This window comes from Sphaerodactylus townsendi, linkage group LG04, assembly GCF_021028975.2.
Source record: "Sphaerodactylus townsendi isolate TG3544 linkage group LG04, MPM_Stown_v2.3, whole genome shotgun sequence".
Classification (NCBI taxonomy): Eukaryota; Metazoa; Chordata; class Lepidosauria; order Squamata; family Sphaerodactylidae; genus Sphaerodactylus; species Sphaerodactylus townsendi.
This window is the reverse complement of record NC_059428.1, coordinates 4,830,124-4,847,924: the sequence shown is the minus strand read 5'-3', so window position 1 is coordinate 4,847,924 and position 17,801 is coordinate 4,830,124. Positions and strand designations below refer to the sequence as shown.

Here is a 17,801-nt window from a genome sequence, read left to right as displayed (position 1 = left end):
CAGGTAAAATAGCCAAAGAAAGAACCACTGGGTTTTTAACCAAGCTTGGTTTTTAACTAGGCTCAGAATAAAAGACAGGCTGAATTTTTACTGTAACCAAGATATATTTTGCACAGCCTCAGAGATAGGACTTGCATTTTGTCGTAACCCTCACTGGTTTACCCCAGTTCCTGCCATATTGTTTTTTACAGGGCCCTTCTCAAGCGTAGTGGTTAAGAGCAGGTGCACTCTAATCTGGAGAACCGAGTTTGACTCCCTGCTCTGCCACTTGAGGTGTGGAGGCTTATCTGGTGGGGGGGGGGAGGGCGTTAAGGTAAAGGGGCTTGTAATCTCCTTTGAGTATCCTTACAGGAGAAGGGGGGGGGGATATAAATCCAAACTCTTCTTCTTTGGGCCTGGGAAAGAGAGTTATCAAGTTAAGAATATTATCTCCCTTTTGGAATGTCTATGACTGGGTGAAACGGCCTTTGCTGTCATCCTCTCTCTCCCACCTCCACTTCCTCCTTCTCTGGGAATTCTGTGTCCTGCCTGAGTAGTGGGGTGGAGGGGCCAGACGTATTTCTGCTGGGAACATATAATCTAAGGATCCGACCAGTTTGGACAATAAATGTATTAGCTTTCCTATGCTTGCCATCCATAACAAGAATTCTACTTTTAAAGTACTGATTCCTTTCTTTGAACAAGGCTGGGGCCTGTGAAACAATTCTACAAAAAGGTTAAGTAGCTGATAATGCTCAGAATGTCTGGGAAAAGGTAGAACGAAGAGGTGGGTGGTCATCAGTTAAACACTTGAACTGTGGGATGCTATTTAGGTAGCCAAATGAAATTAAAACCTTGATGGATGAGTGAGAAAACTAATTGCTAAAGAAAAAGCTAAGCAAAAGATAAGAAATAAAATTGAATAAAATTGGGGTGCCTCATCTGGGAGTGGACAGGGACCTTACAATGAGCACTACAAATGTCTCTCCCCTGTGTGGGTTCTTTGATGCTTTTCAAGACATACTATGACTGAATTTCTTTCAACACTCTGAGCATTCAAAAGGTCTCTCATTTGTGTGACTTCTTTGATGCTCTTGTAGACTGCCACTCTTATTTAAAAATACAATTTTAATTGATATTTTGGATCTTTCTTACATACATATTTCATCATTGTAATACTTTCATAATATCCTTTTACCCCTTTTTCCCACCCAATCCCCGAATTTCTTCTTCTTTTTAAATGTGCAGTAGCAGGTTCATCCGGTCTACTCTCCTTTCCCATTTTCTTCTTTAGTTCCGACTTCTCTTAACCAGTCCATGAATTCAGTCCAGATCTTCATCATGTCTATTGTTTTTCTTGCCATATTTGGTTCCTTGACATTATTTCAAAATTTTCTAATTGTACTTGTTCCCATACATATTCCAACCATCTCTGTATAGACCATATTCTTTTACCTTTCCATCCCAACGCTATTAGTGCATGGGCTGCTTATCATCATTTTATATAATATCCTCTTCCGTTGTTCTATTAGTTTATTTTCTATTATACCCATGAATAATAGGTCTATATTTACCGTTATTTTAACTTTGACATATTTATGTGCAATATAACTTGTTTCCATAATTGTTTAACCTCTTTACATTCCAGCCGCATATGTATATAAATTGCATTTTTTTTCACCACAGTGCCAACATTTTGGACTGAATCCTCTTATCATATATGCCAGCCGGTTCGGGGTTCTATACCATTTTAACATTAGTTTCCTCTCCAGTTCTGCATATTTCTCTATTTTTATCTTATTTACATTGTCCAATATTTTTAGGATAGGTTCTTGGTCTGTTTCACCATCTTGTTCCCATTTTTCCATCATAGCTCTAATCATAAACTCTTTATCCTCAACCATATATTTATACAGGTCACTCAAGATTCTTCCCTTCATCTTATCATACTTTTTAATGCAGTTCCCCATTATACTTTCTCCTTTTATCCTTGAAACCTTTATCTTTTCCCATATGCCTCTTAACACCAACCAATTCTCAGTTCCTCCAATTTCTACAAATTTTGCCAAAGTTATCAATTCTCCTCTTTCATTATACAGGTTTGCTACTGTTTTTATACCTTTTCTTTGAAGACACCTTATTGCATTTCTCCCCTCTTTGACCATGCTCCCTAACGCGCCGTGTCCAGAATCCCTGGCATCCACATTCCTTTCCATTTCTCCCATATTTCCATCGCCACCTTTTGAGGTCCAATTAATTTTTGCTTTTCTATTTTCGAATAATTTGTATAAATCCCAAATCTGCCAACATTTTTATTTATCTCATTTTCAAATTTAACCCACCTATCACTTTTATCTTCATGTATTCCTATCAGACTCTTTATTTGGAATGCCTCATAATATTCTTGTAATTTCGGGATACCCCAGCGCATAAGTTTCTTTGACATGTATACTATTTTATTCATTACTCTTGGTCTCTTTTGATTAAACACCGATAATTTAATTTTCTTATCCCATTCCTCAAACTGCTTCTTTTTAATCTCTATTGGTAACGTACAGAACGAGTGAAACATTTTTGGCATAATACACATTTTTAATGCCATTATTCTCCTTGTTATGGATAGGTTCTTCCCCTGCCAGACTACACCCATGTTCCCTTTCCTAATAAATCTGGCCAATTTATACCTCTTGAAGACAGAATTCAAACCGTTTGTTTACAGAAACAATTTTTAAGTAGTTACCTGCCATGAGATTTCTTTTCTAACATTTCTCTTCAACCCTGCTGCTTCTGCACTTTTTATCCCTTTCATTATTTCCCCCCTTCCCCCTCTCCAATTGCTCTGAGGGAGAATTCCTCCTCCCCACATCTTGGAGAATTAGGCTTCCGCACTTCCCCTCTCCCTCCCAGCTCTGTTCACTTCCCACCGCTTTTTACATTAATAACATAAAATCGCATAAAATCCCATTTCCCACCATTCTCGTGCCACCCTGCTCCCATCCTGCTCTTCCCCCAGGGGCGTAACGAGGCAGCCCTGGGCAAACTGTAGCCCTGGGCAAAACCTGAGTTGGATGCCCCCCCCCCCCCCATGGGCGGCCACTCTACCACGACCAAATTTGTTTTTGCACCAGGACATTGGTGCCTGCAGGGGGTGCATTTTTAGACATATCAGCACCATAATTTCAGTATATCATCAGGAAACTGTCCTTATGCTACTCCCCAAGTTTGGTGAGGTTTGGTTCAAGGAGTCCAAAGTTATGGACTCCCAAAGGGAGTGCCCCATCCCCCATTGTTTCCAATGGGAGCTAATAGGAGATGGGGGCTACAGTTTTGAGGGTCCATAACTTTGGCCCCCCTCACCCAAATTGCACCAAACCTGGGGATTATCATCAGGGCAGTCTCTTGATGAGACCCTGAAAGTTTTGAGACTGTGCCTTCAGAAATGTCCCCCCCCCCAGCCTGCAACCTCCATGGACAGCAATACAGAAAAATCAATGCAGAACAAAGATTCTTGGGCAAATTTCTGAGATGTTCCTGCAGGGGGTGCCCCCTGCAGGCCAAAAATGGAAAACCACTAAAAATACCCCAAAATGAACCCAGCATTTTGATGCCCCCCACAAGGTGATGCCCTGGGCAGCTGCCCACCTTGCCCAATGGGCATTACGCCAGTGTCTTCCCCCCTTATCTAGTTACTTTGGTTTCCCTGCCTCCAGTTCAGCTTTCCCCGTCTAAACTAAATATACTTAATGCTAAGTAAATTTTTTAAACCTTCTGAACTTTATCTACTCAAAATTATTACAGTTGCTACCTTATTAGCTAAGTAAAAATCAGTAATTGTTAAATTAAAACTTTGTAATCCACCATTAAAACTTCTCCCTTCTTTTTTAAAAAAAAGTCTTATCCAAGACCACTAATAACTTCTACTGTCTCTCTTATCTGTTTACTATAGTTCCTGGGCTGTCAGCCCAGTTCTGCCAATTTAGATTAAATAATGCTAGTACAAGTTAATATTGTTAAAACATTTCTAAGCTCTACAGACATACAGTTAGTGTGATTATTTTTATATTAATCAAGTAAAGACTGTTAATGTTAAAGTTTGAAATGTTAAAAATAGACATTCAAAATGTTAAAAATAGACATCCTGGAAGTAGGGGTGGGTAGCGTGGTGGCCAAGTTTGCAGATGATACCAAATTATGTAGGGTGGTGAGAACCACAAAGGATTGCGAGGAGCTCCAAGCGGACCTTGATAAATTAGGTGAGTGGGCTCAGAAATGGCAAATGCAGTTCAATGTAGCAAAATGCAAAGTGATGCACATAGGGGCAAAAAATCCAAACTTCACATACATGCTACAGGGGTCAGTGCTATCAGTCACAGACCAGGAAAGGGATTTGGGCGTCTTAGTTGATAGTTCCATGGGAATGTCAACTCAATGTATGGCAGGCTGTGAAAAGGGCAAACTCTAAGTTGGGGATAATTAGGAAAGGAATTGAGAATAAAACTGCAAAGACTGTCATGCCCCTATATAAAGCTCAGGAAGACCAAGCACTTGGAGTACTGTGTTCAGTTCCCTGGTCAGCCACATCTCAAAAAGGATATTGAGGAGATAGAAAAAGTGCAAGAGAAGGCTTAATGAGGATGATTGAGGGACTGCGTTAACCTCTCCTTATGAGGAAAGGCTGCAGCGCTTGGGGACTCTTTAGTTTGGAGAGGAGACGCCTGAGGGGGGATATGATTGAAGTCTATAAAATTATGCATGGGGTAGAAAATGTTGACAGAGAGAAATTTTTCTCTCTTTCTCACAATACTAGAACCAGGGGGCATTCATTGAAAATGCTGGGGGGAAGAATTAGAACTAATAAAAGGAAACACTTCTTCACGCAACGTGTGATTGGTGTTTGGAATATGCTGCCACAGGAGGTGGTGATGGCCACTAACCTGGATAGTTTTAAAAGGGGCTTGGACAGATTTATGGAGGAGAAGTCGATTTATGGCTACCAATCTTGATCCTCTTTGATCTGAGATTGCAAATGCCTTAACAGTCCAGGTGCTCGGGAGCAACAGCCACAGAAGGCCATTGCTTTCACATCCTACATGTGAACTCCCAAAGGCACCTGGTGGGCCACTGCGAGTAGCAGAGAGCTGGACTAGATGGACTCTGGTCTGATCCAGCTGGCTTGTTCTTATGTTCTTCTTATGTTCTTAAAAGCAATTTTAATTTTAGAAGAACTCTTGGCCAGGATCATTTATGTTCTCTGTCTCTTAGACCTTCTGGGCTCACAAGATGTTCCCTCTTCCATTCCAATATTATCTTCTCCTTCTTCTGTTCTGGTTTTGGGACTCTTGGTCTTGCATAGGGACTCCTACTTTGTCCAGCAATTTCTTAGCCTCTTGTGGTGTTCTTGCAATGTATTTCTGACCACCAGCAAAATGAAGGATTTCAATTGGTAGTATCCACGTAAATCTTTTTCCTGCTTTTGCAAATGGGAGCAGCAAATGGGAGCAGTGATCTTTTTTATCTCTGGTGATAAATCTTGTCTTACTAAAATCCTCTGTTCATTGAACATCAGTGGCTGGGCACCTCTTAATTTCTGGAATAATAATTCCTTGATTTTTTCTGAGCTGCATCTGATGACTATATCTGCAGGTTTGCTACCTTTTGCAAAACCTCTATATGCTCTGTCAATCCATTCCAGTAGTGCTGGAATATTAATGGAATTCCACCATTTAATTAATTGATTTATCATGTCAGTTTCAGAATCAAGCATCCCAATTAGGCAGAGATTACTCCTTCTCTGTCTGATAACCGCAATCTTTGATCTTAAATAACCAATTTCCTTGTTATTTTCCATTGTTTGCTGCTCATTTTTGTTTATTCTGTCAGCAAGATCTGAAAGCTTCTTTGATACTCCTTGTATTTCTGTGCTTAATGCATTCAAATTCACCTGCACTGTTTTTATGAAGTCATCAAAGGAAGACTATTTGTGTCGAGAAATCTAACATGTCCTGTCTCGATCCCCGGAACATCTTTGGGCGCCATGACTCCACACTTTGCCTTTTAATTAGTTCAAATGCACTCACCGTTTTGTTTTTTTCGTATCTTCAGAGCTGCCCAGTGATTTCTTCTTTAAAGTTCTTTGTTCTGAGCCGTTTTGATCCAATTGTTTGTTTTATGCCATTAATTCTTACTCATTGCTGGGAGGTTCCCAGGGAGTGACCTAATCCTTGTCACACATGTGCAAAAAGCCCTTGTAGACTGCCACTCTGACTGAATCTTTTTCCACATTCTGAGCATTCATAGGTCTCTGTGTGAGTTCCTTGATGCTGTTGAAGATTGCTACTCTGACTAAATCTTCTTCCACAGTCTATTCAAAAGGTCTCTCCTTTGTGTGAGTTTTTTAGATGCCGATGAAGACCTCCACTCTCACTGAATCTAGTTCCACACTCTGAACATTCAAAAGGTCTCTCTTTTGTGTGAGTTCTTTGATGCCGCTGAAGATTGCTACTTCGACTGAATCTCTTTCCACACTGTGAGCATTTAAAAGGTCTCTCTTCTGTGTGAGTTTTTTGATGCCGTTGAAGACTTCCACTCTGACTGAATCTATTTCCACACACTGAGCATTCAAAAGGCTTCTCCTTTGTGTGAGTCGTTTGATGGGCTTGAACATGGCTACTTTGACTGAATCTCTTTCCACACTCTGAGCATTCAAAAGGTTTCTCCTTTGTATGCGTTCTTTGATGCTTTTGAAGATTGCCACTCAGACTGAATCTCTTTCCACATTCTGAGCATTCAAAAGGTCTCTCTTTTGTGTGAGTTCTTTGATGCCGTTGAAGATTGCTACTCCCACTGAATCTCTTTCCACACTCTAAGCATTTAAAAGGTCTCTCCTTTGTGTGAGTTCTTTGATGCCGTTGAAGACTTCCATTCTGACTGAATCTATTTCCGCAAACTGCGCATTCAAAAGGTCTCTCCTTTGTGTGAGTTCTTTGATGCTGTTGAAGATCACTACTCTGACTGAATCTCTTTCCACACTCTGAGCATTCAAAAGGTCTCTCCTTTGTGTGAGTTCTTTGATGATTTTGAAGATTGCTATTCTGACTGAATCTCTTTCCACACACTGAGTATTCAAATGGTCTCTCCTTTGTGTGAGTTCTTTGATGCTTTTGAAGATCACTACTTTGACTGAATCTCTTTCCACACTCTGAGCATTCAAAAGGTCTCTCTTTTGAGTGAGTTCTTTGGTGCTGTTCAAGAGTGCCACTCAGACTAAATCTCTTTCCACACACTGAGCATTCAAAAGGTCTCTCCTTTGTGTGAGTTCTTTGGTGCACCTGGAGCTTTGATCTGCAGCTGAAGAACTTTCTGCACCAAAAACATTTATGTGCCCTTATCATACTGTGCTTTGGGAGATGTACACTGCCCTTTCTTATACCAGAGAAGGCCTTTCCACTCTCTTTGCGGATTAATGGATTCTCTCCTGAATATGTCCCACAATGCATTTGAGAAAGGTCTGATTTTCGTGAGAAGTTCTTTCCACAGTCTGTGCAGCTATAAGGTTTCTCTCTTTTATATGTCCTTTGATAACTAGGTAGCTCTGTTCTGCTAACATAATTCTTTCCAAACTCTAAGTATTGATGGGTCTTCTTTCCACTGTTCATTTGCAGATGGATCTCATATTGGCCTTGATCTGAAAATGTCATCCCGCATTCCAAGCACTGATGTGCTTCCTCTGCTGTTTGGATTAATTCCTTGAAATCCTGCCCTTGGCATGAAATAGGTTTATCCCTGTTTTTAGTCATGTGACTTCCTTTCTGCTTATTAGGCACATCTGGATTCCTGAAGATTCCTTCCAAAGTCCATTCTGGACTTTATTTAGCACTGTTCTATCACTCTCATTCCACTGCTCATCCCCTGCTGGAATAAAAAGAGAAATGGTGTTAGAATCCACACAAGAAAGTCTGATCTCCCTTAGAAGCTCTACACAATGTTTCACTACATTCTTATACACTTTAAAAGGCTATTCAAGCCTGCTGCATCAGAAAAGCTTGGTTTGCAATCTAACAATTTATACACCCCCTCACCTGACTGAGTTAGATGGGATGAAACGGCTGATTTCTGACATGAAGGTCTTTCCACACTACAAATTCAGAGACATTTATTAGGCATATACAACATAGGGACAAAAAAAGAGTAAATCCAGTAGAGAACAATAAAAATTAATATGGACAGAAAGGGAAATTTCTCAAAGATGAGGGGGATAGTGCGCAGGAAGCTGAAAGGGAAAATCAAGAGAGTCAAAACTGTCCAAGATTCTTGGAGGTTATTTAAAAACACAGTCTTAAAAGCTCAGCTGGAATGTGTTCCGCAGGTTAGGAAAGGCAGCGGCACCCAGTCCAAAAGAAAGCCACCATGGTTAACAAGGGAGGTTGAGGAAATTATTAGATAAAAAAAGATGTCTTTTAGAAAATGGAAGTCCAACTTAACTGATGAAGAATACCAGAGAGGACACAAATGGTGGCAAAAGAGAAGCAAGTTAGTTGTAAGGGAGGCAAAAAAGGATTATGAGGAACGCATGGCTGCAAACATCAAGACCAGCAACAAACAGTTTTTCAAGTATATCAAAAGTAGGAAGCCAGCTAGGGAAGCGGTAGGCCCGTTAGATGACAAAGGAAAAAAGGGTGTCCTAAAAGATGACAGGGAAATTGCAGAGAAGCTGAATGAATTCTTTGCATCTGTCTTCACCCAAGAGGAGGTGAGGAAAATTCCTGCACCTGAATCATGCTTCTTAGGAGGCAAATCCAAGGAACTAGCGAAAATAGTGGTAGACAAGGAAGAAGTTCTGGCAGCCATTGATAAACTAAATGCTACCAAATCCCCTGGCCCAGATTGCATTCATCCAAGAGTTCTTAAAGAGTTCAAACATGAAATTGCTGATCTTCTCACTTTAATATGCAACTTATCCCTGAAATCAGGCTCCATCCCTGAAGACTGGAAGATGGCCAATGTCACACCAATCTTTAAGAAAGGATCTAGGGGGGACCCGGGAAATTACAGGCCAGTCAGTTTGACATCTGTTCCTGGTACATTAGTAGAATCTATCATTAAAGATAAAATTATTAAACATGTAGAAAAGCAAAACCTGCTGAGAAAGAGTCAGCATGGCTTTTGCAGAGGCAAATCATGTCTTACAAACTTACTAGAGTTCTTCGAGGGTGTAAACGGGCATGTGGATAAGGGGGAACCAGTGGACATTGTCTACTTGGATTTCCAAAAGGCTTTTGACAAAGTTCTGATTGCTCCATTGAACTGGTCCCAGGGGCCAACCTGCCCAAGGGTAGGCTCTATCAGATGAGCCCTCAGGAGTTGGAAGCCCTCCGGGAATTCGTGGACATGAACCTGGTGAGGGGTTTCATCAGGGGTCGCTAAGTCAGCCTATGGGAGCTCCTGCACTGTTCCTCAAGCAAGGAGCGACTGCTTCCTCCTCACTGTGGGTATATGGACTCATTATCAAGCCTTAAACGAAATTCTGACCAACAAGTACCCCTCCCCCCTGGATCAAGGGACTTCACTGGGGCTTCAAGGCCCCACAGGGTAAAATGTTCACGAAGTTAGACTTATGGGAGGCGTACTTCTGGGTGCGCATTGCAGAGGTACACGAACACCTTACAGCTTTCAATACACCTCTGGGCCAATTAGAGTACCTCATTCTGCCATTCGGGCTCTGTGAGGCCCCTGGGGTGTTCATGAACATCATCAATTAGGTATTCCATGACTTGCTGTTTGAAGGGATGGTTGTGTATTTAGACAACGTGCTTATCTACTTGGAGGACGTCCAGTCTCACATCGACCTGGTCTGTGAGGTGCTTGGACAACTCAATAAGTAATTTAACTGCAATGCTTAAGCTATTGAAGTGTGTGAGTTTCACTGCGACTGTGGTGGCTAACACTTCCTTGATAAATGGGGTTTTGGGAAGGGGCTGGCGATGGACCCAGGGAAGGTACAAGCTGTGGTTGATTGGCTGGTACCGCACATGCGCAAACACTTGCAGTCCTTCCTCGGCTTTGCAAACTTCTATCACGACTTCATCCCAGACTTTGCCCAAATGTCCCTCCCCCCAACGAATCTCCTCTGCACCAAGGGAACGGGCCTGGGGAGTTCCAGGCTGGAGGCCCCCCTTGCCTGGACCGAGGACTGCCAGGCGGCGTTCCTGATCCTCAAGAGGGCCTTATTCTCAAAGCCAGTGTTAGTTCACGCGGATTCCAGTAAGCTGTTCGTGGTACACGTAGATGCTTCGGACATGGCTTTGGGGGCAGCCCTGCTGCAACAGGGGGAGGGTGGGAAGCTTCATGCATGCGCCTACTTGTGCAAATTTTCCAGCACTGAACTCAACTGGACTGTGGGGGACAAGGAGACCAGTGCCATCCACAGGGCTCTGATGGCCTGGAGGCATTGGCTGGAGGGAGCCCAACTCTCTTTCGAGGTTTGGATGGACCATAAGAACTTATCCTACCTCAAAACGCCCAGCAAATTGTCCGCCAAACAACTTCGGTGGGCCAATTTCTTTGCCTGCTTTAACTTCACTTTGAACTTCTTCCCAAGGAAGAGCAACTGTCCAGCTGACGCATTATCCCGCCTCCCGGATTCCACGGAGGTCAACCCGCGCCTGGCCGGAATGATCTTTTTGCTCTCCCAACTTGGCCTCCAAGCAGTCACACGCAGCAAGGCAGGGCACACGCCAGCCGCAGCGACCCCCCCCCCGTCAGCACCTCTGTTTCTGGAGTTTGAACTCCATAGGTTGGTGGACTCTTCTCCAGAGGGGGGCGTCAGCTGGGTCTCCTACAACCCCTGCCTACCCCTGATGGCCCGTGGAAGGTCATCTCCATGGACTTCATAAGAACAAGCCAGCTGGATCAGACCAGAGTCCATCTAGTCCAGCTCTCTGCTACTCGCAGTGGCTCACCAGGTGGCTTTGGGAGCTCACATGTAGGATGTGAAAGCAATGACCTTCTGCGGCTGTTGCTCCCGATCACCTGGACTGTTAAGGCATTTGCAATCTCAGATCAAAGAGGATCAAGATTGGTAGCCATAAATCGACTTCTCCTCCATAAATCTGTCCAAGCCCTTTTTAAAGCTATCCAGGTTAGTGGCCATCACCACCTCCTGTGGCAGCATATTCCAAACACCAATCACACGTTGCGTGAAGAAGTGTTTCCTTTTATTAGTCCTAATTCTTCCCCACAGCATTTTCAGTGTATGCCCCCTTGTTCTAGTATTGTGAGAAAGAGAGAAAAATTCCTCTCTGTCAACATTTTCTACCCCATGCATAATTTTATAGACTTCAATCATATTCCCCTGTGACGCCTCTCCAACCTAAAGAGTCCCAAACGCTGCAGCCTCTCCTCATAAGGAAGGTGCTCCAGTCCCTCAATCATCCTCGTTGCCCTTCTCTGCACTTTTTCTATCTCTTCGATATCCTTTTTTGAGATGTATGCACCAGAACTGAACACAGTAATCCAAGTGTGGTCGCACCACTGCTTTATATAAGGGCATGACAATATTTGCAGTTTCATTATCAATTCCTTTCCTAATTATCCCCAGCATAGAGTTTGCCTTTTTCACAGCTGCCATGCATTGAGTTGACATTCCCATGGAACTATCAACTAAGACGCCCAAATCCCTTTCCTGGTCTTCAGTGACTGATAGCACTGACCCCTGTAGCGTGTATGTGAAGTTTGGATTTTTTGCCCCTATGTGCATCACTTTACATTTTGCTACATTGGACTGCATTTGCCATTTCTGAGCCCACTCACCTAATTTATCAAGGTCCGCTTGGAGCTCTTCACAATCCTTTGCGGTTCTCACCACCCTACATAATTTGGTATCATCTGCAAACTTGGCCACCATGCTACCCACCCCTACTTCCAGGTCATTTATGAATAGATTAAAGAGCACTGGTCCCAAAACAGATCCTTGGGGGACACCACTCCCTACATCTCTCCATTGTGAGAACTTCCCATTTATACCCACTCTTTGCTTCCTGTTTCTCAACCAGTTTTTAATCCATAGGAGGACTTCCCCTCTTATTCCTTGATTGCGGAGTTTTCTCAATAGTCTCTGGTGAGGAACTTTGTCCTTGACCAAAGTTATGGACCTTCAAAAGGTAGCCCCATCTACTATTAGCTTCCATTGGAAACAATGGGGGATGGGAGCATCCACTTTGGGGATCCATAAATTTGGACCCCCTGAACCAAACATCACCAAACCTGGCTGGTATCAACAAGAGATTATCTTAATGATACCACCCAAGTTTAGTGAAGTTTTGTTCAAGGGGTCCAAAGTGATGGACCCTCAAAATGTAGCCCCATGTACTATTAGCTCCCATTGGAAACAATGGGAAATGGGGCAAACCGTTTGGGGGTCCATAACTTTGGACCCCCTGAACCATACTTTACCAAACTTGGCAGGTATTATCAGGAGTGTCACCTGATGATATCCTGAAATTTTTGTGCTGCCAGCCTAAAAACTGCGCCCCCTGGAGGCCGACAAAGTAAAAACCCTAAAATATTTTTAAAAATACACCTCACTCGTGTATAAGTCGAGGGGGGCTTTTTCAGCACAAAAAATGTGCTGAAAAAGTCGACTTATACATGAGTATATACGGTAAATAAAACAGCAATGAAGCTTGTGAAACCATTATCGTACCAGTACACGTAACAGTTTCGGCTTGTTTGCTGCTCTGCCCTGCCTTGGTGTGTTGTCTGTTCTATCTTTTCAGGAGTTTCCTTGGATGTGCAACTTTATAAGAAGCCAGAGGCCTTCTGTGGGAAGCAACTAGCAGTTTAGGCCCTCCTGTCATTCTGGGAGGATGGGGCCTTTTCCCCTTCAGTGGAGCACCCAACACTTTAACACACACACCCATGGACTCAGGGCGCCATAAGGGCAATAAAGGTCTCTGTTGCAAAGCATCCTTGTTGTGCGTTTGGGGGGGGGGGGGAGAGAGAGACTTTAGAAACAGATCCCCAAAACTCAGCTGCAGACCTGACTTGAGACCAAGGGGAAGAGCCCTCAAAATGTCTTATTGGGGGGGGTTAGGGTCAGAGATTGCCCACTGTCTCCATGCCCATCCTCCTTTCTCTCAGTACCTTTAAATCATGCTATGGGGGTTTTCATCTTGCACGGCTCCTGCAGGGTGAGAAACATGCTCAGGCCCCGCTGCTGGGATGGTTTGGGGTGGGCAGAAGAAATCCTTTCTTTCAATTGCTAAACTCAGCTAGGAACCCCCTACCCAACCCACACTCTGTTTGGGAATCTGAAAGAGAGGAATTAGACCCCAAAAATTATAAAAATACTGCAGCTCAGTTGAAGGTGGGTGCAAAAGGGGACTGGGTAAAAGTGGGATGTAGGGGGATTTCGACAGATCCTCATGAATTCATATGATTTTCAGAAAAGAAACCACATACAAACAACCTGCAGTCTTTCAGTAGATCATATCTCAGTCCACAGGCAGCTCCCCAAAATCCTGAATCCACTGCCTCATGATGCTGCAATGGTGCAAAAATTCCAAAGCACAGATCCTTATAATTTACGTGTAAGGTCACCCCAAAATCACCATCAAATCACAAGTCACATTCACAGCCAAAGTGTGCCCTGTAAAGATCAGGCATCCGCTGTTATTGTGGCACAAAAGCATGGTTCCAAAGCATGGTCCTGATGGGTTTTGCGCACTGGGACACCCCAAACGTGCCATAAAAGCAAATATTATGTCCATACCCACAGACACCAGCCACAAAAATAATGAATCTGCTGCTTGGTGGCACCCCCAACATGCAGCAACAGAGGTCCAAATAATGGATCTTCACTCTTTTTTCAATGGAACATTCCAGATTCACTATCAAATTACATATCATGTCTCCAGCTACAGATTAAGGGCTAAAACCGCACTATGTATCCCATGGTGACAAGGGGAGATTGCAGCCCAGAATGTGACAACTATCTATGTTTCGCTGCAAAATGGAAAACTCCCCGTCCATAGAGCGCTAGTACTGCAAGAAAAAGGCTGTGCCCCCCCCCCCCCAAATCATGCTAGCAGGAATCCAGTCTGAGACTGTCTCCTGGGCGTGCCTGATGGGGGCCTTCGCTCTGTTCTTCCATCCAGCACTCACCACTGCTGACCCTGAAGAGTTCCTGCAACTCTGGTGCATTTTCCCCAGGAGCCGGGGGGGGGGGGGGACCCCCCTCCCCTCTTAGCTTAGTAGAAAAGCAGCCCACTACGCAGACAGCCAATAATTCAATAGGGAGAAGGGGATTGCAAGGCGGGGGGGGGGGGGAATCTCCCACACACATTTCCCAAAAAGCAAAGGACACACCTGCATTTTTGTACCCTGATGTGGATGCAAGGAAAGGCCAGCTGGGGCCAGGCTGCCCAGAAGCAGAGGAGGTAGAGGAGGCCTTTCCCAAATATGCAGCCCCTCCTCATCCTTGATCGATCAGCCCCCTCCCCAGCTTGAAAATCAATTTCTTGGGGGGTCTGAATTCTTGGCTGCTCTTATTTTAGGGGCTTCTTTGTTTTGCACAAAGTGCCTCCTGACGCCTTCTGGCCCAGGAAAACGGGGAGCGTATGCATGGGGGGTGGGGGGGGGTGGAGACTCCACCCCTCCTTGAATGAGCCTCATTTGCACAGGCCTTGAATGCTCCAGAGAACAGGCAGGGGTGGGTGGCGGCGGGGGGGGGAGATCTGCCCCCCCCAGCCCTGAGTTACCTCTGTCCCTAAGCAACCCCCTTCCCCCATCCAGCCCACTCTTCCCCGCACTGTCCTCCACCCCTCCCCCTTCCACCAAGAGGCGTCGTCCAGCCCGTCCGCTGCTTTCTCCACGCCCCCTCCCCTTGCAAAGCTCAACTCTTCGCCAGGGCTCCGCAATGCAAGGAAAGGGGTGCATGTCAACCCCCCCAACAAGCCTTTTGCCGAGAGTAGGGAGGAAAGAGGGGCACCAGAGGGAGCAACCCCCTCCCCAGGCTATGCTGGGGGGGGGGCTGTAGGGATCTGGGCCTCTGAGCCTCCTTCCCCCACCCCCACCCCCCACATTACCCAGCCCTGCAATTCCCCCCACCCCCAAATTCCCCCTTGACTCACTCCGGGAAGGGGCTGCCGATGGGGCTGCAGGAGTGGGACACTTTCCCGCCTGCAGACTCCAATGGGGAAGGGAGGAAGCGGCCTCCCCGCCCCCTTCACTGGAAGCCTCTCTAGGAGTTCGTCTCCTTGGTGCGGAGAGACAGCCAGTCGGGGGAGGGGAAACACTGCCTCCAAAGCCCTCCCCCCAACATTTGCAAAAGGGGCTTGGGGGAAGGGGAGGGGCAGCTGAGAGGCAGAGAGGGAGTGGCTGGAGGAGGCCAGGAGCATTTGGGGAGGGGGCAGATGATCCGCCGCCCCCTCCCAGCACTGACTTACCTCTGGCGGTTGGAGATTTTGTCCCTCCCTCCCCCTCCTCCCTGGAAGCCCCTCCCCAAGCAGGAAGAACGGACTCCCCAGAGGCAGAAAGGGGGTCTCCGTTGCCAGCCCCCTCCTCCTTGGACTGGGGGCAGTGGTGGGATTCAGCAGCTTAGCACCACTTTGGCAGAACTGGTTGTTAAAATCGTGCTCCCTAGTTTAAACACCATTGAAAATGATGCTGTTTGGGGGTGGATTCCAGCATCACTTGTTCAAACTCGGGAGCCCAGACTCTCCTTTTAAATCCACCTGAAAGGGAGAATCTGGGGTCCCCAGTTTAAATAGCATTGAAAGTGATGCTGTTTCCCCCAATTGGGGGGGGGGGGGGCTGGTTACAACACCATAAAATGTTTTCATAGTAGTAAATAAAACATTTTGAAAATGTTTTCAAAAAATATTTCTGCTGTGTGGCATGCCCGTTGCGGTGTGTCAGATTTGTGAATTGGGACATGTTCCAAAACAGTGGTGGCGAACCTATCACACGGGTGCCAGAGGTGGCACTCAGAGCCCTCTCTGTGGGCACGTGCAAACAGAGTGCCCCCCCCCCCCACATGAATAGAATAGAATAGAATCTTTATTGGCCAAGTGTGATTGGACACACAAGGAATTTGTCTCCGGTGCATATGCTCTCAGTGTACATAAAAGAAAATACATTTGTCAAGAATCATAAGGTACAGCACTTAATGATTGTCATATAGGTCTAGTAAGCAATCAGGAAACAATCAATAGTAATAAAAACATAAAATGTAAAATCATAAAATAAAATGAAATGTCAGCACAGGCTATAGTCATACAGTCATAATTGGGAGGAGATGGGTAATAGGAATGATGAAAAAAAGTAGTGCAGTAATTATATAATAAATATATAATAAATAGTTTGACATTATCGAGGGAATTATTTGTTTAACAGAGTGATGGCATTCGGGAAAAAACTGTTCTTATGTCTAGTTGTCTTGGTGTGCAGTGCTCTGTAGCTTACGTTTAGAGAGGGTAAGAGTTGAAACAGTTTATGTCCAGGATGCGAGGGGTCAGTAAATATTTTCACAGCCCTTTTTTTGACCCGTGCAGTATACAGGTCCTCAATGGAAGGCAGGTTAGCAGCAATTGTTTTTTCTGCAGTTCTGATTATTCTCTGAAGTCTGTGTCGATCTTGTTGGGTTGCAGAACCAAACCACACAGTTATAGGGTTGCAGAACCAAACCACACAGTTATAGGGTTGCAGAATCAAACCACACAGTTATAGGGTTGCAGAACCAAACCACACAGTTATAGGGTTGCAGAACCCAACCACAGTTATAGGGTTGCAGAATCAAACCACACAGTTATAGGGTTGCAGAACCAAACCACACAGTTATAGGGTTGCAGAACCAAACCACACAGTTATAGGGTTGCAGAACCAAACCACACAGTTATAGGGTTGCAGAATCAAACCACACAGTTATAGGGTTGCAGAACCAAACCACACAGTTATAGGGTTGCAGAACCAAACCACACAGTTATAGGGTTGCAGAACCAAACCACACAGTTATAGGGTTGCAGAACCAAACCACAGTTATAGGGTTGCAGAATCAAACCACACAGTTATAGGGTTGCAGAACCAAACCACACAGTTATAGGGTTGCAGAACCAAACCACACAGTTATAGGGTTGCAGAACCAAACCACACAGTTATAGGGTTGCAGAACCAAACCACACAGTTATAGGGTTGCAGAACCAAACCACACAGTTATAGGGTTGCAGAACCAAACCACACAGTTATAGGGTTGCAGAACCAAACCACACAGTTATAGGGTTGCAGGAATCAAAACCCACACAGTTATAGGGTTGCAGAACCAAACCACACAGTTATAGGGTTGCAGAACCAAACCACACAGTCTATAGGGTTGCAGGAACCAAAACCACACAGTTATAGGGTTGCAGAACCAAACCACACACAGTTATAGGATTTGCAGAATCAAACCACACAGTTATAGGGTTGCAGGCAGAACCAAACCACACAGTTATAGGGTTGCAGAACCAAACCACACAGTTATAGGGTTGCAGAACCAAACCACACAGTTATAGGGTTGCAGAACCAAACCACACAGTTATAGGGTTGCAGAACCAAACCACACAGTTATAGGGTTGCAGAATCAAACCACACAGTTATAGGGTTGCAGAACCAAACCACACAGTTATAGGGTTGCAGAACCAAACCACACAGTTATAGGGTTGCAGAACCAAACCACACAGTTATAGGGTTGCAGAACCAAACCACACAGTTACATCTAGGCTGGCCTGGGCCGCTGGGCTCGATTATTAGCATTAAACCCAAGACCTAGTTTTAGGGAAGCAGTGTAG

General features: G+C 44.7%; 1 protein-coding gene across 1 annotated transcript; it reads right to left on the bottom strand.

The window, feature by feature from the left end:
* Positions 1-788: 788 nt before the first annotated feature.
* Positions 789-15,237, bottom strand: LOC125430799 (zinc finger protein OZF-like). The gene is made up of 3 exons (XM_048493036.1): positions 15,108-15,237; positions 6,386-7,887; positions 789-1,075 (listed from the first exon to the last, which is right to left on the bottom strand). The coding sequence occupies exons 2-3, from the start codon at positions 7,773-7,775 to the stop codon at positions 1,020-1,022; spliced, it is 1,446 nt and encodes a 481-aa protein (XP_048348993.1). The 5' UTR covers positions 7,776-7,887; positions 15,108-15,237; the 3' UTR covers positions 789-1,019.
* Between the last annotated feature and the right edge of the window lie 2,564 nt (positions 15,238-17,801).